The following is a 12,838-nucleotide window of genomic DNA, read 5'->3' on the forward strand; positions in this document are numbered from 1 at the left end:
TGTTTACTTTCTTTGAAAGCATGTACTCCAAAATTGGCCAGATATTTATGTCATTAATCACCGCCTGAAGGACACGACGGTGCCGATGGAGGCGTTAAGCCCGGGCCCGTAGGCTTGTGAAGCCTCCGGCATGCGGCATACTATCTGTGATCTGAAGCTATGGAGGTGTGTGAGACCGAATTAGATCAAAGTGGGCCATGCTGTAAGCTTCGTGTAAGGATTACAGAGGCGGTAAAAAAATGCAGCAGGCATAATATTGACAATGCTGACGGAGAAGTGGAGAAAAACAAGCGTACGTGTCAGGCGATGAGAGATTCTTTTTTGATTTGAAGAGCTTTGGACGGCAAGGTGTATACATCTTAAAACTGATCTGTGGTAGAGATGTAAAATGTACGCCTTTGTTGTTGTATTCTTTCGAATGAGAATTTAATTTGAGAAAATCTGCTTGCGACGGGTAGTATTCAAAGTCTTTTTAGTTGTTATTTAGCTGTTTAGTTTTAATGCATCTGCAAATCCAAGTGTATTTTACTAAGAAGTGAGTTGATTTGCGTTAGGAATGCATAATGATTAATCGCATTTAATCTATAGCAGAATAAAAGTTGTTGTTTACATCATATATGTGTGTGGACTGTGTAAAATAACTTTGTATAGATAAATGCACACACATACATGTATAAGTTTAAGAAAAAATTAAATATATATTTATATATTAAGTACTTATATTAGAGCTGGATTAATCTAGATTAATCTCATACAAAATAAAAGTAATTTTTTGCATAACACATGAGTTTGTGCTGTGTGTAATTATTATGTATATATAAATACACACACATTCATGTATGTATTTAAGAAACATTTACATGTGTATATACATTTATTTATATTTTTATGTATTCTAAATTCTATATAAATAAAAAAAGATATTTAAATAAAACATTCCTTAAATGTATATATATATATGTATGTGTGTATGTATGTATGTGTGTATGTGTGTATGTATGTATGTATGTATGTATGTATAGGTGTATGTATAGGTGTATATGTGTATATATATATGTATATGTATATGTGTATATGTGTATATATGTGTATATGTATATATGTATATATGTGTATATGTATATATGTATATATGTGTGTGTGTGTGTATGTGTGTGTATATATGTATATATATGTGTGTGTGTATATATATATATATATATAGACCGTTTCAGCGGTAACAACATAAACAAGCCGCTGTCGCGGTCCGCACGTAACTTCCGGTAAACTCCGCTAATAATAAATAACAACAAATTCTTTAAACATAGTTTATTTATATAACAAGCAAACAAAACAACACATAGATTACCTAGGAAACCAAAACATTTGTTATTTTCGACGAGGCATTTGTTCAAGAGATTAGTTTAGCAACTAGTCAGACCATTAAAAAAACGAAACCGGAAGTAAGGTTCGGATCCAGACGTGTATCACGTGCGTCCGATTGTAATGTTCTGCTTCGGTGCGAAGCAAGGTCACGCCCACAGCTACGTGTACGTAGATGTGAGAGCGCCCCTGCACTTCTACGGAAGTAAATAAACATACGGTGTGTGTTCGTATTCCAATGTCTGATGGCGTGTTTGTCATATAACAACATACAAAGATACATCATTACAATGGCGACGAGAGATTAAACGCAATCTAATCGTGCATTTCAAGACATCAAGATATCTTTCGGCTGATAAGTGAGTAAACAAGTGATCTAACAACAGTCATGCAGTCTGTACTGAGTAATACAGCCATCCTGCCGTTCGACACAGAAACTGACCCCAGTTCGTTAGGAACTCGGTGGCACAAGTGGATGCAGCGGTTCGAAAATTATCTCATTGCTATGAATATCACTAATGATGCAAGACAAAAAGCGCTGATGTTACACCTCGCCGGTGAACGCGTGCATGATATCTACGACACGTTCGCATCAGACACCGATGGTTATGCTGCAACAAAAACGAAACTAGATGGGTATTTTTCCCCTAAAAAGAACACACAGTTTCTAGTATACCAATTCAGAAAAGCTGTACAACAACCTGGTGAAAATCTAGACACATATCAAACAAGACTAAGAATGCTTGCAAAAGACTGTGAGTTTTCCGATGTTGATCGTGAGATAAAAGCACAGTTAATACAAAGCTGCACTTCATCAAGGCTGCGCAGAAAAGCACTCAGAGAACCTGACCTGTCTTTAGAGGCTCTTCTTGATCATGGCAGAACTCTAGAAATTTCTGAACAACAAGCAACAGGCATTGAACAACACGCAGCGGCGGCTGTGAATGCATTGCAGCATACAGGCAAAGCAACAAAGCAGCAAAGTCATTTCAAAACGACATACAGACGAACATCCAATACTCAATGCAGAAATTGTGGGGGAAATTATCCACATCAAGATGTCTGTCCTGCCAAAGGAAAAGAATGCAGAGCATGCAGAAAACCAAACCACTTTGCAAAAATGTGTCGTTCCAGCTCTAAGGCCCCTAATGAACACAGCACAAGGAGCAGCTCAAGGAAATACAGTGAGCATCCACGTAAGCAATACAACAACATGACCAGAGTCAAACAAGTTACCGCAACATGTGCCAGCCACATGCACACTGATTCATCAAGCAGCGATGACGCGTATGTATTCGTTTTAAACACCACTACATGTCAGCAACAGCCTCAGACGCACATAACAATACATGGAACTAAAGTCAAAGTTCTGATTGACTCTGGAGCTGCGGTAAACATTATCAGCAAAGCAGTGTTTAACACACTCACACCCAAGCCTCTGCTTAAACCAGCAACAATTAAAATCTTTGCTTATGGCTCTGATACAGCTCTGCCCATCACTGGATCTTTTCAATGCAATGTTCAAACTTCACATAAGACTGTGGAGGCAAAGTTCTACGTCCTCGAAAATGATGGACACACTCTCTTAAGCTATGGAACTGCACAAGAACTTGAACTCATTAACATAATCAGTACCACCAGTTTCACAAAAGGTAAATCCACAGTAGCTGAGGAACTAGTTGACTCACACCCACAACTATTTGAAGGAATTGGGAAACTCAAAAACTTCCAGGTGAAACTTCACATCAATCCAGACGTTCAGCCGACATGTCAACCACACAGACGAGTGCCGTTTCACATTCGACAGAAAGTAGAAGCAGAGCTACAAAAGCTAGCAGATGATGACATCATAGAAACAGTAACAGGTCCAACTCCATGGGTATCTCCAATCGTAACTCCACCCAAACCAAAAGACCCCAATAAAGTCAGGATATGTGTCGACATGCGGCAGGCAAATACAGCCATACAACGCGAACGTCACATAACGCCAACTATTGATGATGTGATTCAGGAATTGAATGGTGCAAAATTCTTTTCAAAACTTGACCTCAGAGCTGGATATCATCAATTAGAACTGCACCCAGACAGCCGATACATTACTACATTCACCACACACCTGGGACTAAGAAGGTACAAACGCCTAAATTTTGGCATTTCCTCTGCAGCGGAAGTGTTTCAGAACGCCATAGCTCAAACTCTACAAGGCATCAGTGGCGTTAAAAACCTCAGTGACGACATCATTGTTTTCGGCATATCACAGGACGCACATGATGAAGCCCTAAAAGCTGTGTTTCAAAGGTTAAAGGACAGTGGTCTTACACTTAACCGTGAAAAATGTGAATTCAATAAGCATAGACTTGAGTTCTTTGGATTTATCTTCTCCGCTGATGGTATCTCTGCCGACCCCAAAAAAGTCACAGCTATACAACAAGCAAGTGAGCCTAAAGACGCAGGAGAAATTCGAAGCCTACTCGGAATGGCAAACTACTGTTCTCGGTTTATTAAAGACTTCTCCACTATCACAGCGCCTCTCCGAGACCTGACTAAAAAAGGCACACAGTGGAGCTGGACTGACACACATCGCAATGCCCTACAGCAACTTAAAGATGCCCTGGCCAACGCCACCACCATGTCTTACTTTGACCCATCTAAAGACACTGAACTTGCTGTGGATGCTAGCCCAGTAGGCCTCGGGGCCATCCTGTCACAAACACAGAACGGACAGAGATGCATCATAGCATATGCCAGTCGTGCACTCAGTGACGTCGAAACACGCTACTCCCAGACTGAACGCGAAGCTTTAGCCATTGTATGGAGCTGCGAGCACTTCCATTTGTACCTTTACGGTCATCCTTTTACTCTGATTACCGACCATAAGCCACTGGAGTTAATTTGGAACAACCCCAGATCAAAGCCCCCAGCCAGAATCGAAAGGTGGGGTCTGAGACTTCAGCCGTACAATCTTACCATTCAGTACAAAAAAGGCACAGACAATCCAGCGGATTTTATGTCCAGACACCCTGTCCCTCTCGATACAGAGCACAACACGAGAGCATCTAAAGTGGCTGAGGAATATGTAAACTTCATGGCTCTGCAAGCCACACCAAAAGCCATGACACTGGATGAGATCAAGACTGAAACGAAGAACGATTCTGTACTACAACAGGTCTGTGTACATGTAAGAAACAACACATGGCACAAAAGCACATGTGACATGACCACCGCCTTGAAACATTACAAAAACATCAGCTCTGAGCTCACTGTGTCACCAGGTGATGACCTCATACTCAGAGGTTCTAGAATAATAATACCCACAGCATTGCAGCAAAGAGTATTACAGCTCGCCCATGAAAGCCATCAGGGCATCGCCAAAACCAAAAGTCTGCTGAGAGAGAAGGTATGGTTCCCTTATATAGACCATAAAGTTGAAACCATGATCACAAACTGCATTGCGTGTCAAGCTAACACACCAGTCACTAATGTTGAACCACTTCAGATGTCCGCCCTGCCAGAAGCACCTTGGCATGATGTGAGCGCAGACTTTTATGGACCTCTACCATCGGGCGAGTATGTATTAGTCATTGTTGATGATTACACGCGGTATCCTGTCATCAAAATTCTTCACTCCACTTCAGCCAATACAGTGATTCCGGCCATTGATGATGTTTTTTCCATGTTTGGAATACCCAGGGTCCTCAAAACTGACAACGGCCCACCGTTCAATAGCAAAATGTTTTCTCAGTTTGCTGAACATCTTGGATTTCACCATCGGAAAATAACCCCTCTCTGGCCACAAGCAAATGCCACAGCTGAACGATTCATGCGCACTCTAGGCAAAGCTATTCGTACTGCACACATTCAAGGCATCCCTTGGAAGCAACAGCTTAATGTGTTCCTTCGTGAGTACAGATCTACACCTCACAGTACAACGGGGACTTCACCTGCAGAGCTGATCTTTCAAAGGAAGATGCAAACAAAAATACCTTTACCCCTACCAATCACCATTGCTGCTGACACTGACATCCGCAAAAGAGACAAAATGGCAAAGGACAAAATGAAAGCTCTGTCGGACGCACGAAGACATGCCACACACTCTGCCATTGAACCTGGAGATTCGGTTATATGTCGTCAGCAGAAACACAACAAACTAACAACACCATACAATGTAAAACCACTTGTGGTCACTAAGGTCAAAGGCACCATGGTAACCGCAGAAAGGAATGGACATTCTGTCACGAGGAATTGCTCTTTCTTTAAAAAACTTAAGCAGGGCACCCCAGATCCATTGCTGGAACTAGGATTTGAAAACGAGATGGAAGAAACTAACACACGTAACATCTCCCCGAGATATCCTACTAGATCCAATCGCAGACCTCCTGTCCGCCTCTCTGATTACGTTTAGATGTTCTGAGTAGTAAAAGTGAACATCCTTTGACTGTTTCTTGTTCTAAAGAGTATGCAATACAGTGACTATTCATACACTTTGTTTTAGAGTGTTACTGAAAACCCCATTTCAGCAGTAAGTTCCATATAGTCCACAAAGCTTAAATGAAACAGTATTTGCTGGTGTAACAGACGTACAGTGTTTTAAGTTCTGTTATGTCTGGTATTCTTCAGGCCCTGTTGAAGGCCCGAAACCTGTTTTGAATATAAGTAAACAACTGCAGTATTGATTTTGCAACAAATGTATATTGTTCTAATGTCTTTGCCGAACATGTTAATCTGGAAAAAAAAGACTTAAAAAAAAAAAAAAAAGAGTGATGTAATGTTCTGCTTCGGTGCGAAGCAAGGTCACGCCCACAGCTACGTGTACGTAGATGTGAGAGCGCCCCTGCACTTCTACGGAAGTAAATAAACATACGGTGTGTGTTCGTATTCCAATGTCTGATGGCGTGTTTGTCATATAACAACATACAAAGATACATCATTACACCGATGAAACCATCTATATATATATATATATATATATATATATATACACAAAGTTATTATACACAGTACACATATATGATGTAAACAAAAACCTTTATTCTGCTATAAATTAATTGCGATTAATCATTATGCATCCATAATTTGTGTATTAAATTGTTTTGCTTTTTTACTTGTATTGTTAGTAGTAGTATTTGTCCTTATGTTATTGGTTGGCACAACTAGATGTAGCATTTGAAAATCTTATTAATAATCTAATGTTTTAATGGACATTTTTATAACCCATACAGCACAAAACATATTTTAAAATCAATTGTAAATTTCAAAATCTACAAAAATGTTCTAAAACATTGATTTACAGAAATACATTTTATGTATTAAAATTTTTTACATTTTTGAATTATAAATGTTTACATATATATTTTGAAATGTATTTAAAAAATAAATACAATTTAAAGCATTTATATTCACGTCTCATCAGAAGAGAAAACTTGGTATGTTACACATCTGTAAACAAAAAATTTGATATATATTCTCAACTGCAAAAATATACTTTATAAAATGTTAGCCTATAAACTTTAATATTTTTAATATTTTTAAGGAAAAATTTTTTTTACCATATGTTGTTGATATATGAAGGTTTCAAAAATATATTTTATTAAGCTTTACTTCCCACAAAATGTATTTAGTATATGTTTAAAAAATAAAATTCACCAAAAATAAAAATTCTGTCATCATTTACTCAGCATAATGTTGTTACAAACCTGTATTAATTTCTTTGTTCTGATGAACATGAAGAAATATTATTTAAAGAACTGTTAATAACCAAATAAACAGTTCTTTATTTTTTTTTTAGGATATAAGATATACTATGGAAGTGAATGGGGCTCATGAACAGTTTGGTTACAAACATTGCTCAAAATATCTTTGTGTTCACCAGAATTTTTTATACAGGTGTGCAACAACATGAGGGTACATAAATGATGACAGAATTTTCATTTTTGGATGAACTGTCCCTTTAAAACAAAAAATTTTTGGCCAGATAATTGTATTTTTTTGCCTTGCTAATTGCTAACAAATGCTTGTAGTAGGAAGTTATTTTATAGCTTTAACATTTCCTGTCCTTCTGATTCTGTTTCGAGCTGTTGTTTTATTATTTCCTCTCTTTAAACCTCTCTGCGTCCCATGGCAGGGCACTTTGTTTATCCATTGTTAAATCTACTCCTCCTGTTGACACAATAGAGATCGCTGTCTGTTGATCTTTGTTGTTCTTTTTTGGGAGAGTTTTTGTGGGTAAAAATATCGATAACAGAGAACAACAGGTCGGTGTGCCAATTTCGACTCTGCGTTTTTGGCCAGCGGAGACTTCGGCACATTTATTAGACACCAACCATTCGCTGCCAAAGAACCAATCAAAGTGATAAGAGGATGGACAGGGCTTGGCGTTGGGACTCAACACACGTGGAGGGGATTATGGGATGAGGTGGATTAAAAGGGATGAGATTATGTAATATTAGCTTTGATAATGCCCTATGTGTGTTTTGTCTGTGATAATGTCAGAATTACAATCTGATTGGCTAAAGGTCTCCGACTAACAAGATTTTCTTTCTCTCTCACAGATGCAGATCTTCATGTATAACTCTGATGACTTTGACAGTCTCAGCGCAGCCATACGGGAGAAGCGAGTGATCGCGGCGATGGCCGTCTTCTTTCAGGTGAGCTCTCGTTCGCTTCATCGCTATCTTCATGAGCTTTGTCAGTGCTAAGTGCTAGCATTAAAAACCATTGATTGTGTAAAGAGGTTTCTCTCGTCCCATTAAGCTCAGTGATACTGCACTCACTGGCGACACACACTCTTAAAAATAAATGTGCTTTAAGGGCTCTTCACAGCGATGCCAAAGAAGAACCATTTTTGATTCCTCAAAGAACATAAAACTATAAAACATCATTTATTTTCCAGTGATGACATCCCATAGACACACACACATTTTTTTTTCTTTTTTTATAACCTTGCTGCGATAATCACAAAACAACAATTTAAGACTCACAGTTTTTTTTTTTCAGAAAGTGTGTGTGTGTGTGTGTGTGTGTGTGTGTGTGTGTGTGTGTGTGTGTGTGTGTGTGTGTGTGTGTGTGTGTGTGTGTGTGTGTGTGTGTGTGTGTGTGTGTGTGTGTGCTCATTTCTCACATTGAGATATTACACATCTGTCAATGCAGTCAGACTGTAATAACCAAGAATTCGAAAGACATATCAAACACATAAAACAATTAGTGAGAAACAGAGATGTGTATGTGTGTGCGTGTGTTTTTTGAGACTGCTCTAATTTCCTTAGTGTCTCAATCAACCCTTTGAAGCTTTTCCCGACAGTAGTTTATTCAAAAAATTGACTTTAAACAGATATATTCTTGCTTTAGTTTGTTATAGTTCAAAGTGTAATTCTTTTATCTATAATAAGTGATTTACATTTGACTGTTTGCATCAGCTGGCACATTAGCATAGCACCCTCTTGTGGCTGGCTGACTCTTCTCAACCATTAAGGCAGTGTATATATACTGAGTGTAGATTACAATACATACTAGTTTTATTATAATATGCTTCAAGAGACCACAACAATCAAAACCCTTATTGACTTCCATAGTAGGAAAAAAGGAATACTGAAGTCAATGAGGCTTCATTTGTGTACTCATTTGTGTTGCATTTCATTTTTTTATACTTATACCCATAAATGCTTTATTCTATTCATGTATTAATATTATTATTTTTCATTACTGTTTAATCTTACGTTGGTGCTATAGATATGGGTTTTGCACTGCTTTTTGTCTCAAAGTCACATGATGATGTTGTGAAGCAGTACATTTTAACTATCTGTGCTGGTTTAACAACTGATGAATCTGTTTGTGGTTAAACAAAGTCAGACTGAGCATTGAAACACATTCAAAATGATTAAATATCCTCTGCTCATTTTATTCTTTCATCACTTTATCTCCTGCCTGCTGTTCTTCACCTTCATCTCTATATGTCGAGATTGAGTAAAAGTGTGAACTTACAACAGACTTGATTGTCTTTGAGCAAAATACAGAGTCATTTCATGAACTAACTGGATAAGCTTTGGATCTGTATGTATGTAGGATTACTTGGTACGTATTTTTTTCATATAAAGGTAACATTACTTCAGATCAGACATTGTTTTTAGTTCATTAAAGTTGTGCACACTGCATTGTGTGATACAAGATTTCTTCCATGAAATATATACAGTCATACAGTACACTTACAGTACATATAGTATAAATACCATGTTATGTTAGTACATTTTTCACCATTCAATGTGATGACACTTAAAATCTTTCGTATAGATAAAACATGAAATATATGTTTAAACAACTGCAAGTCAGTTCAACCTACTTTAGGTTTTGACTTGTGATAAGTTGACATAACTTAAAAATTGTTCCATTTTCTTAAAAGAAAAATCCAGATAATTTACTCACCACCATGTCATCCAAAATGTTGATGTCTTTCTTTGTTCAGTCGAGAAGAAATTATGTTTTTTGAGGAAAACATTGCAGGATTTTTCTCATTTTAATGGACTTTAATAGAGCCCAACACTTAATACTTAACACTTAACAGTTTTTTTCAACAGAGTTTCAAAGGACTCTAAACGATCCCAAACGAGGCATAAGGGTCTTATCTAGCAAAACGATTGTCATTTTTGACAATAAAAATAACAAATATACACTTTTAAACCACAACTTCTCGTTTAAATTGACATACAACAACGTAGGAACGGTCCTCGTTCTCAACACTTGTAAACACTGGGGCTGAGTTTCGCGTTCGTCCTCTGTGACCTCTTGACGTCATGACGTATTGCGTGGGGTCACGTTGGCGCATCACGACCGGATTTAAACGAGAAGTTGTGCTTTAAAAGTGTATATTTGTTATTTTTATTGTAAAAAATGACAATCATTTTGCTAGATAAGACCCTTATGCCTCGTTTGAGATCGTTTATAGTCCTTTGAAACTCCGTTGAAAAAAACTGTTAAGTGTGGGGTTAAGTATTAAATGTTGGGCTCTATTAAAGTCCATTCAAATGAGAAAAGTCCTGCAACGTTTTCCTCAAAAAACATAATTTCTTCTCGACTGAACAAAGAAAGACATCAACATTTTGGATGACATGGTGGTGAGTAAATTATCTGGATTTTTCTTTTAAGAAAATTGAATATTCCTTTAAGTTGAAACATAAGAATATATGTTGATATAATATTATTTCTTACAGTCTAATTTCTAAAATGATAATGTATACCAGACTAAATCACATGTGAGTTGTATATATTAAACACACCCTTCTGTTCTTTCTAATTCTCTTATTTAATGTGTAGCATGTGTTTTGCTCAATAGCTCTTTTTATTTGGGACTCGCACACCATTTTCTTTATTGGCCAACCGTTTAGTCTATCTCTACCTGATTAAAGAAGATAGCAGTAGTAACATTTATCATGATACATTCACAGGCTTGTTTACAAGCCACATGTCCACAGACACAATTCAAAGGGTGTTAACCACAGCCATTACCTTTTTAAACACTTTCATTGTAGTTATTTGAAAAAGGCAAAGGTAAACTGGTGACTTAAATCATTTTGATTGTATATCATTTATTGTTGTTTTTAGTTTTCGTTCTTTCGGGTTTTTTATCCGTCAATTACTTTCGATCATTCTGAGGATTTTCTTGAACGTGTCGATAAAACGGGTCACAGATGCGGTATTAAAACAATTATAGTATTCAGCTCACAGTGAGGATTTTATTTTCCATCTGCTAAAACCTACTTTGAACTTTATTGATTGGCAAAGGCTATTTTTACCTATGAGATGGAACAAAGCCCTTAAATTGAGTTTAAAACAGTTTGCTGCTCTTTATTTTCCCTCAGAGGTTGTTTTACAAGAAAATGCAGGTGTTTGTGGGTTGTGAATGACCTCTGGCATCTACCATACAAGCTCATTTTGTAGAGCAGTGAGAATTAATGCTGTGTAGAGCAGCCGGCACAATTTGAGCCATGTTTAAATCAAAGACTATATATTAAGACAGTTGTATTACTATGAATTTGGGAAAGTGCAGTGCCGCCTTACCGTAAAAAGAGCAAATCGGCGATCATTAAAGGCTGGGTATTGTCTAGAAGATGGATTTTTTGACCGAGTGTTGTAAAGTAAAATTTTACGCATAAATCACAAAGGATAGTCGTGTAGAACGTGATTATGTTGAAAAAAGGACATACAGTAGATAAATCCTTTTGAGTTCCCTCTATTGTTATAAAATTGTTGACCTGCAGGCTCTCTCTCTCTCTCTCTCTCTGGTCTTGGCTGTCCTTAGGCAGGCATTCCTCTACTACTGAAATAAGAAAATGTGTTGATTGCTAATGCTGTCCTTTGGTTTTCTATTTTTTCCTTCATTTTCGCTCGCCCTCACCTTTGCACGGTGCCACTTCTATCTAACCTCCTAGTCTATCACTGGGCCGATTCCTTTTAAAATGTCCTAACATGAAGCATTTAGTTACAGATATAAACTTTTTGTACCAGTATTAATGGAGTACTACTATGCACTCTTTGGTACCAATATGTACTTCCAATATGTATTCTAAACTAAACACTTGTTTTTGCCCCCATTTTTTCATGAACTGATCTCAGAGATTTTTTCTATGTACACAAAAGGCCTATTTCTCTCAAATATTGTTCACAAATCTGTCTTTATCTGTGTCAATGAGCACTTCTCCTTTGCCAAGATAATCTATCTCACAGGTGTGGCATATCAAGATGATTATTAGACAGCATGATGATTATTGCACAGGTGTGCCTTACGCCCCATTCAGACAGCCAACGACAAGCAGTAGCAGAGCGACGCGATCTCATTCATTTCAATGTACATTATATTGAATCCGAACCGAAAGTCTGAGCAAGCCCACAGCCAGGGTTGCCAGATTCGGGTATCAAAACTATCTGAATGGACGTTCAGAACTAGCCCAAAGCATCCCAATGACGATTCACAGCCCAAATAACAATAACTACGCAATGAAATAATTTAATCTTTAACTTGCAAAAAAAAAAAACTTGTGCAAACTGTTTAAACAGTAGCCCAAATCTAAACTCGAGTAGCACAAAAGGAGGACTTTGCAACCCTACGCTACTGACAGCATCTCTCGTCGAGTTCATATTTTATTTCTGGATAAAAATAAAAACTGAGTTGGAGAAAGATTCAGATATAGGTAATGAAAACACACTTTTCAAAAGGCACAATGCTATTTTATTACTTTAAGTAGCCTAACGTTTTAAAAGTATACATAAATGCTGCACAATAGGCTTTATGCCCAGCTGCTCTACTTCCTGAACTTCAGCCAGCTTCTTGTTTCCTGTCTGCCATTATTGGACAAACTGATTAATCCAGGTGTTCCTGACCTCAGTAGTCACAACAAGCAGTTTGTCCAATAATGGCAGACAGGAAACAAGGAGCTGGCTGAAGTTCAGGAAGTAGTGCAGCTGGGCATAAAGCCTATGTAGTACATTG

At 37.5% G+C, this 12,838-nt stretch overlaps 1 protein-coding gene across 3 annotated transcripts in view; it reads left to right on the top strand.

Moving 5' to 3' along the window:
* Nucleotides 1-12,838, top strand: part of ptprga (protein tyrosine phosphatase receptor type Ga) — a 313,371-nt gene that overhangs the window by 227,955 nt on the left and 72,578 nt on the right. For all 3 annotated transcript variants that reach the window (XM_065241771.2, XM_065241773.2, XM_065241772.2), the window contains exon 5: nucleotides 7,911-8,006. In XM_065241771.2, the coding sequence (XP_065097843.1) occupies nucleotides 7,911-8,006 (96 nt within the window). The remainder of the gene's footprint in view (nucleotides 1-7,910; nucleotides 8,007-12,838) is intronic.

This window comes from Paramisgurnus dabryanus, chromosome 14, assembly GCF_030506205.2.
Source record: "Paramisgurnus dabryanus chromosome 14, PD_genome_1.1, whole genome shotgun sequence".
Taxonomy (NCBI): domain Eukaryota; kingdom Metazoa; phylum Chordata; class Actinopteri; order Cypriniformes; family Cobitidae; genus Paramisgurnus; species Paramisgurnus dabryanus.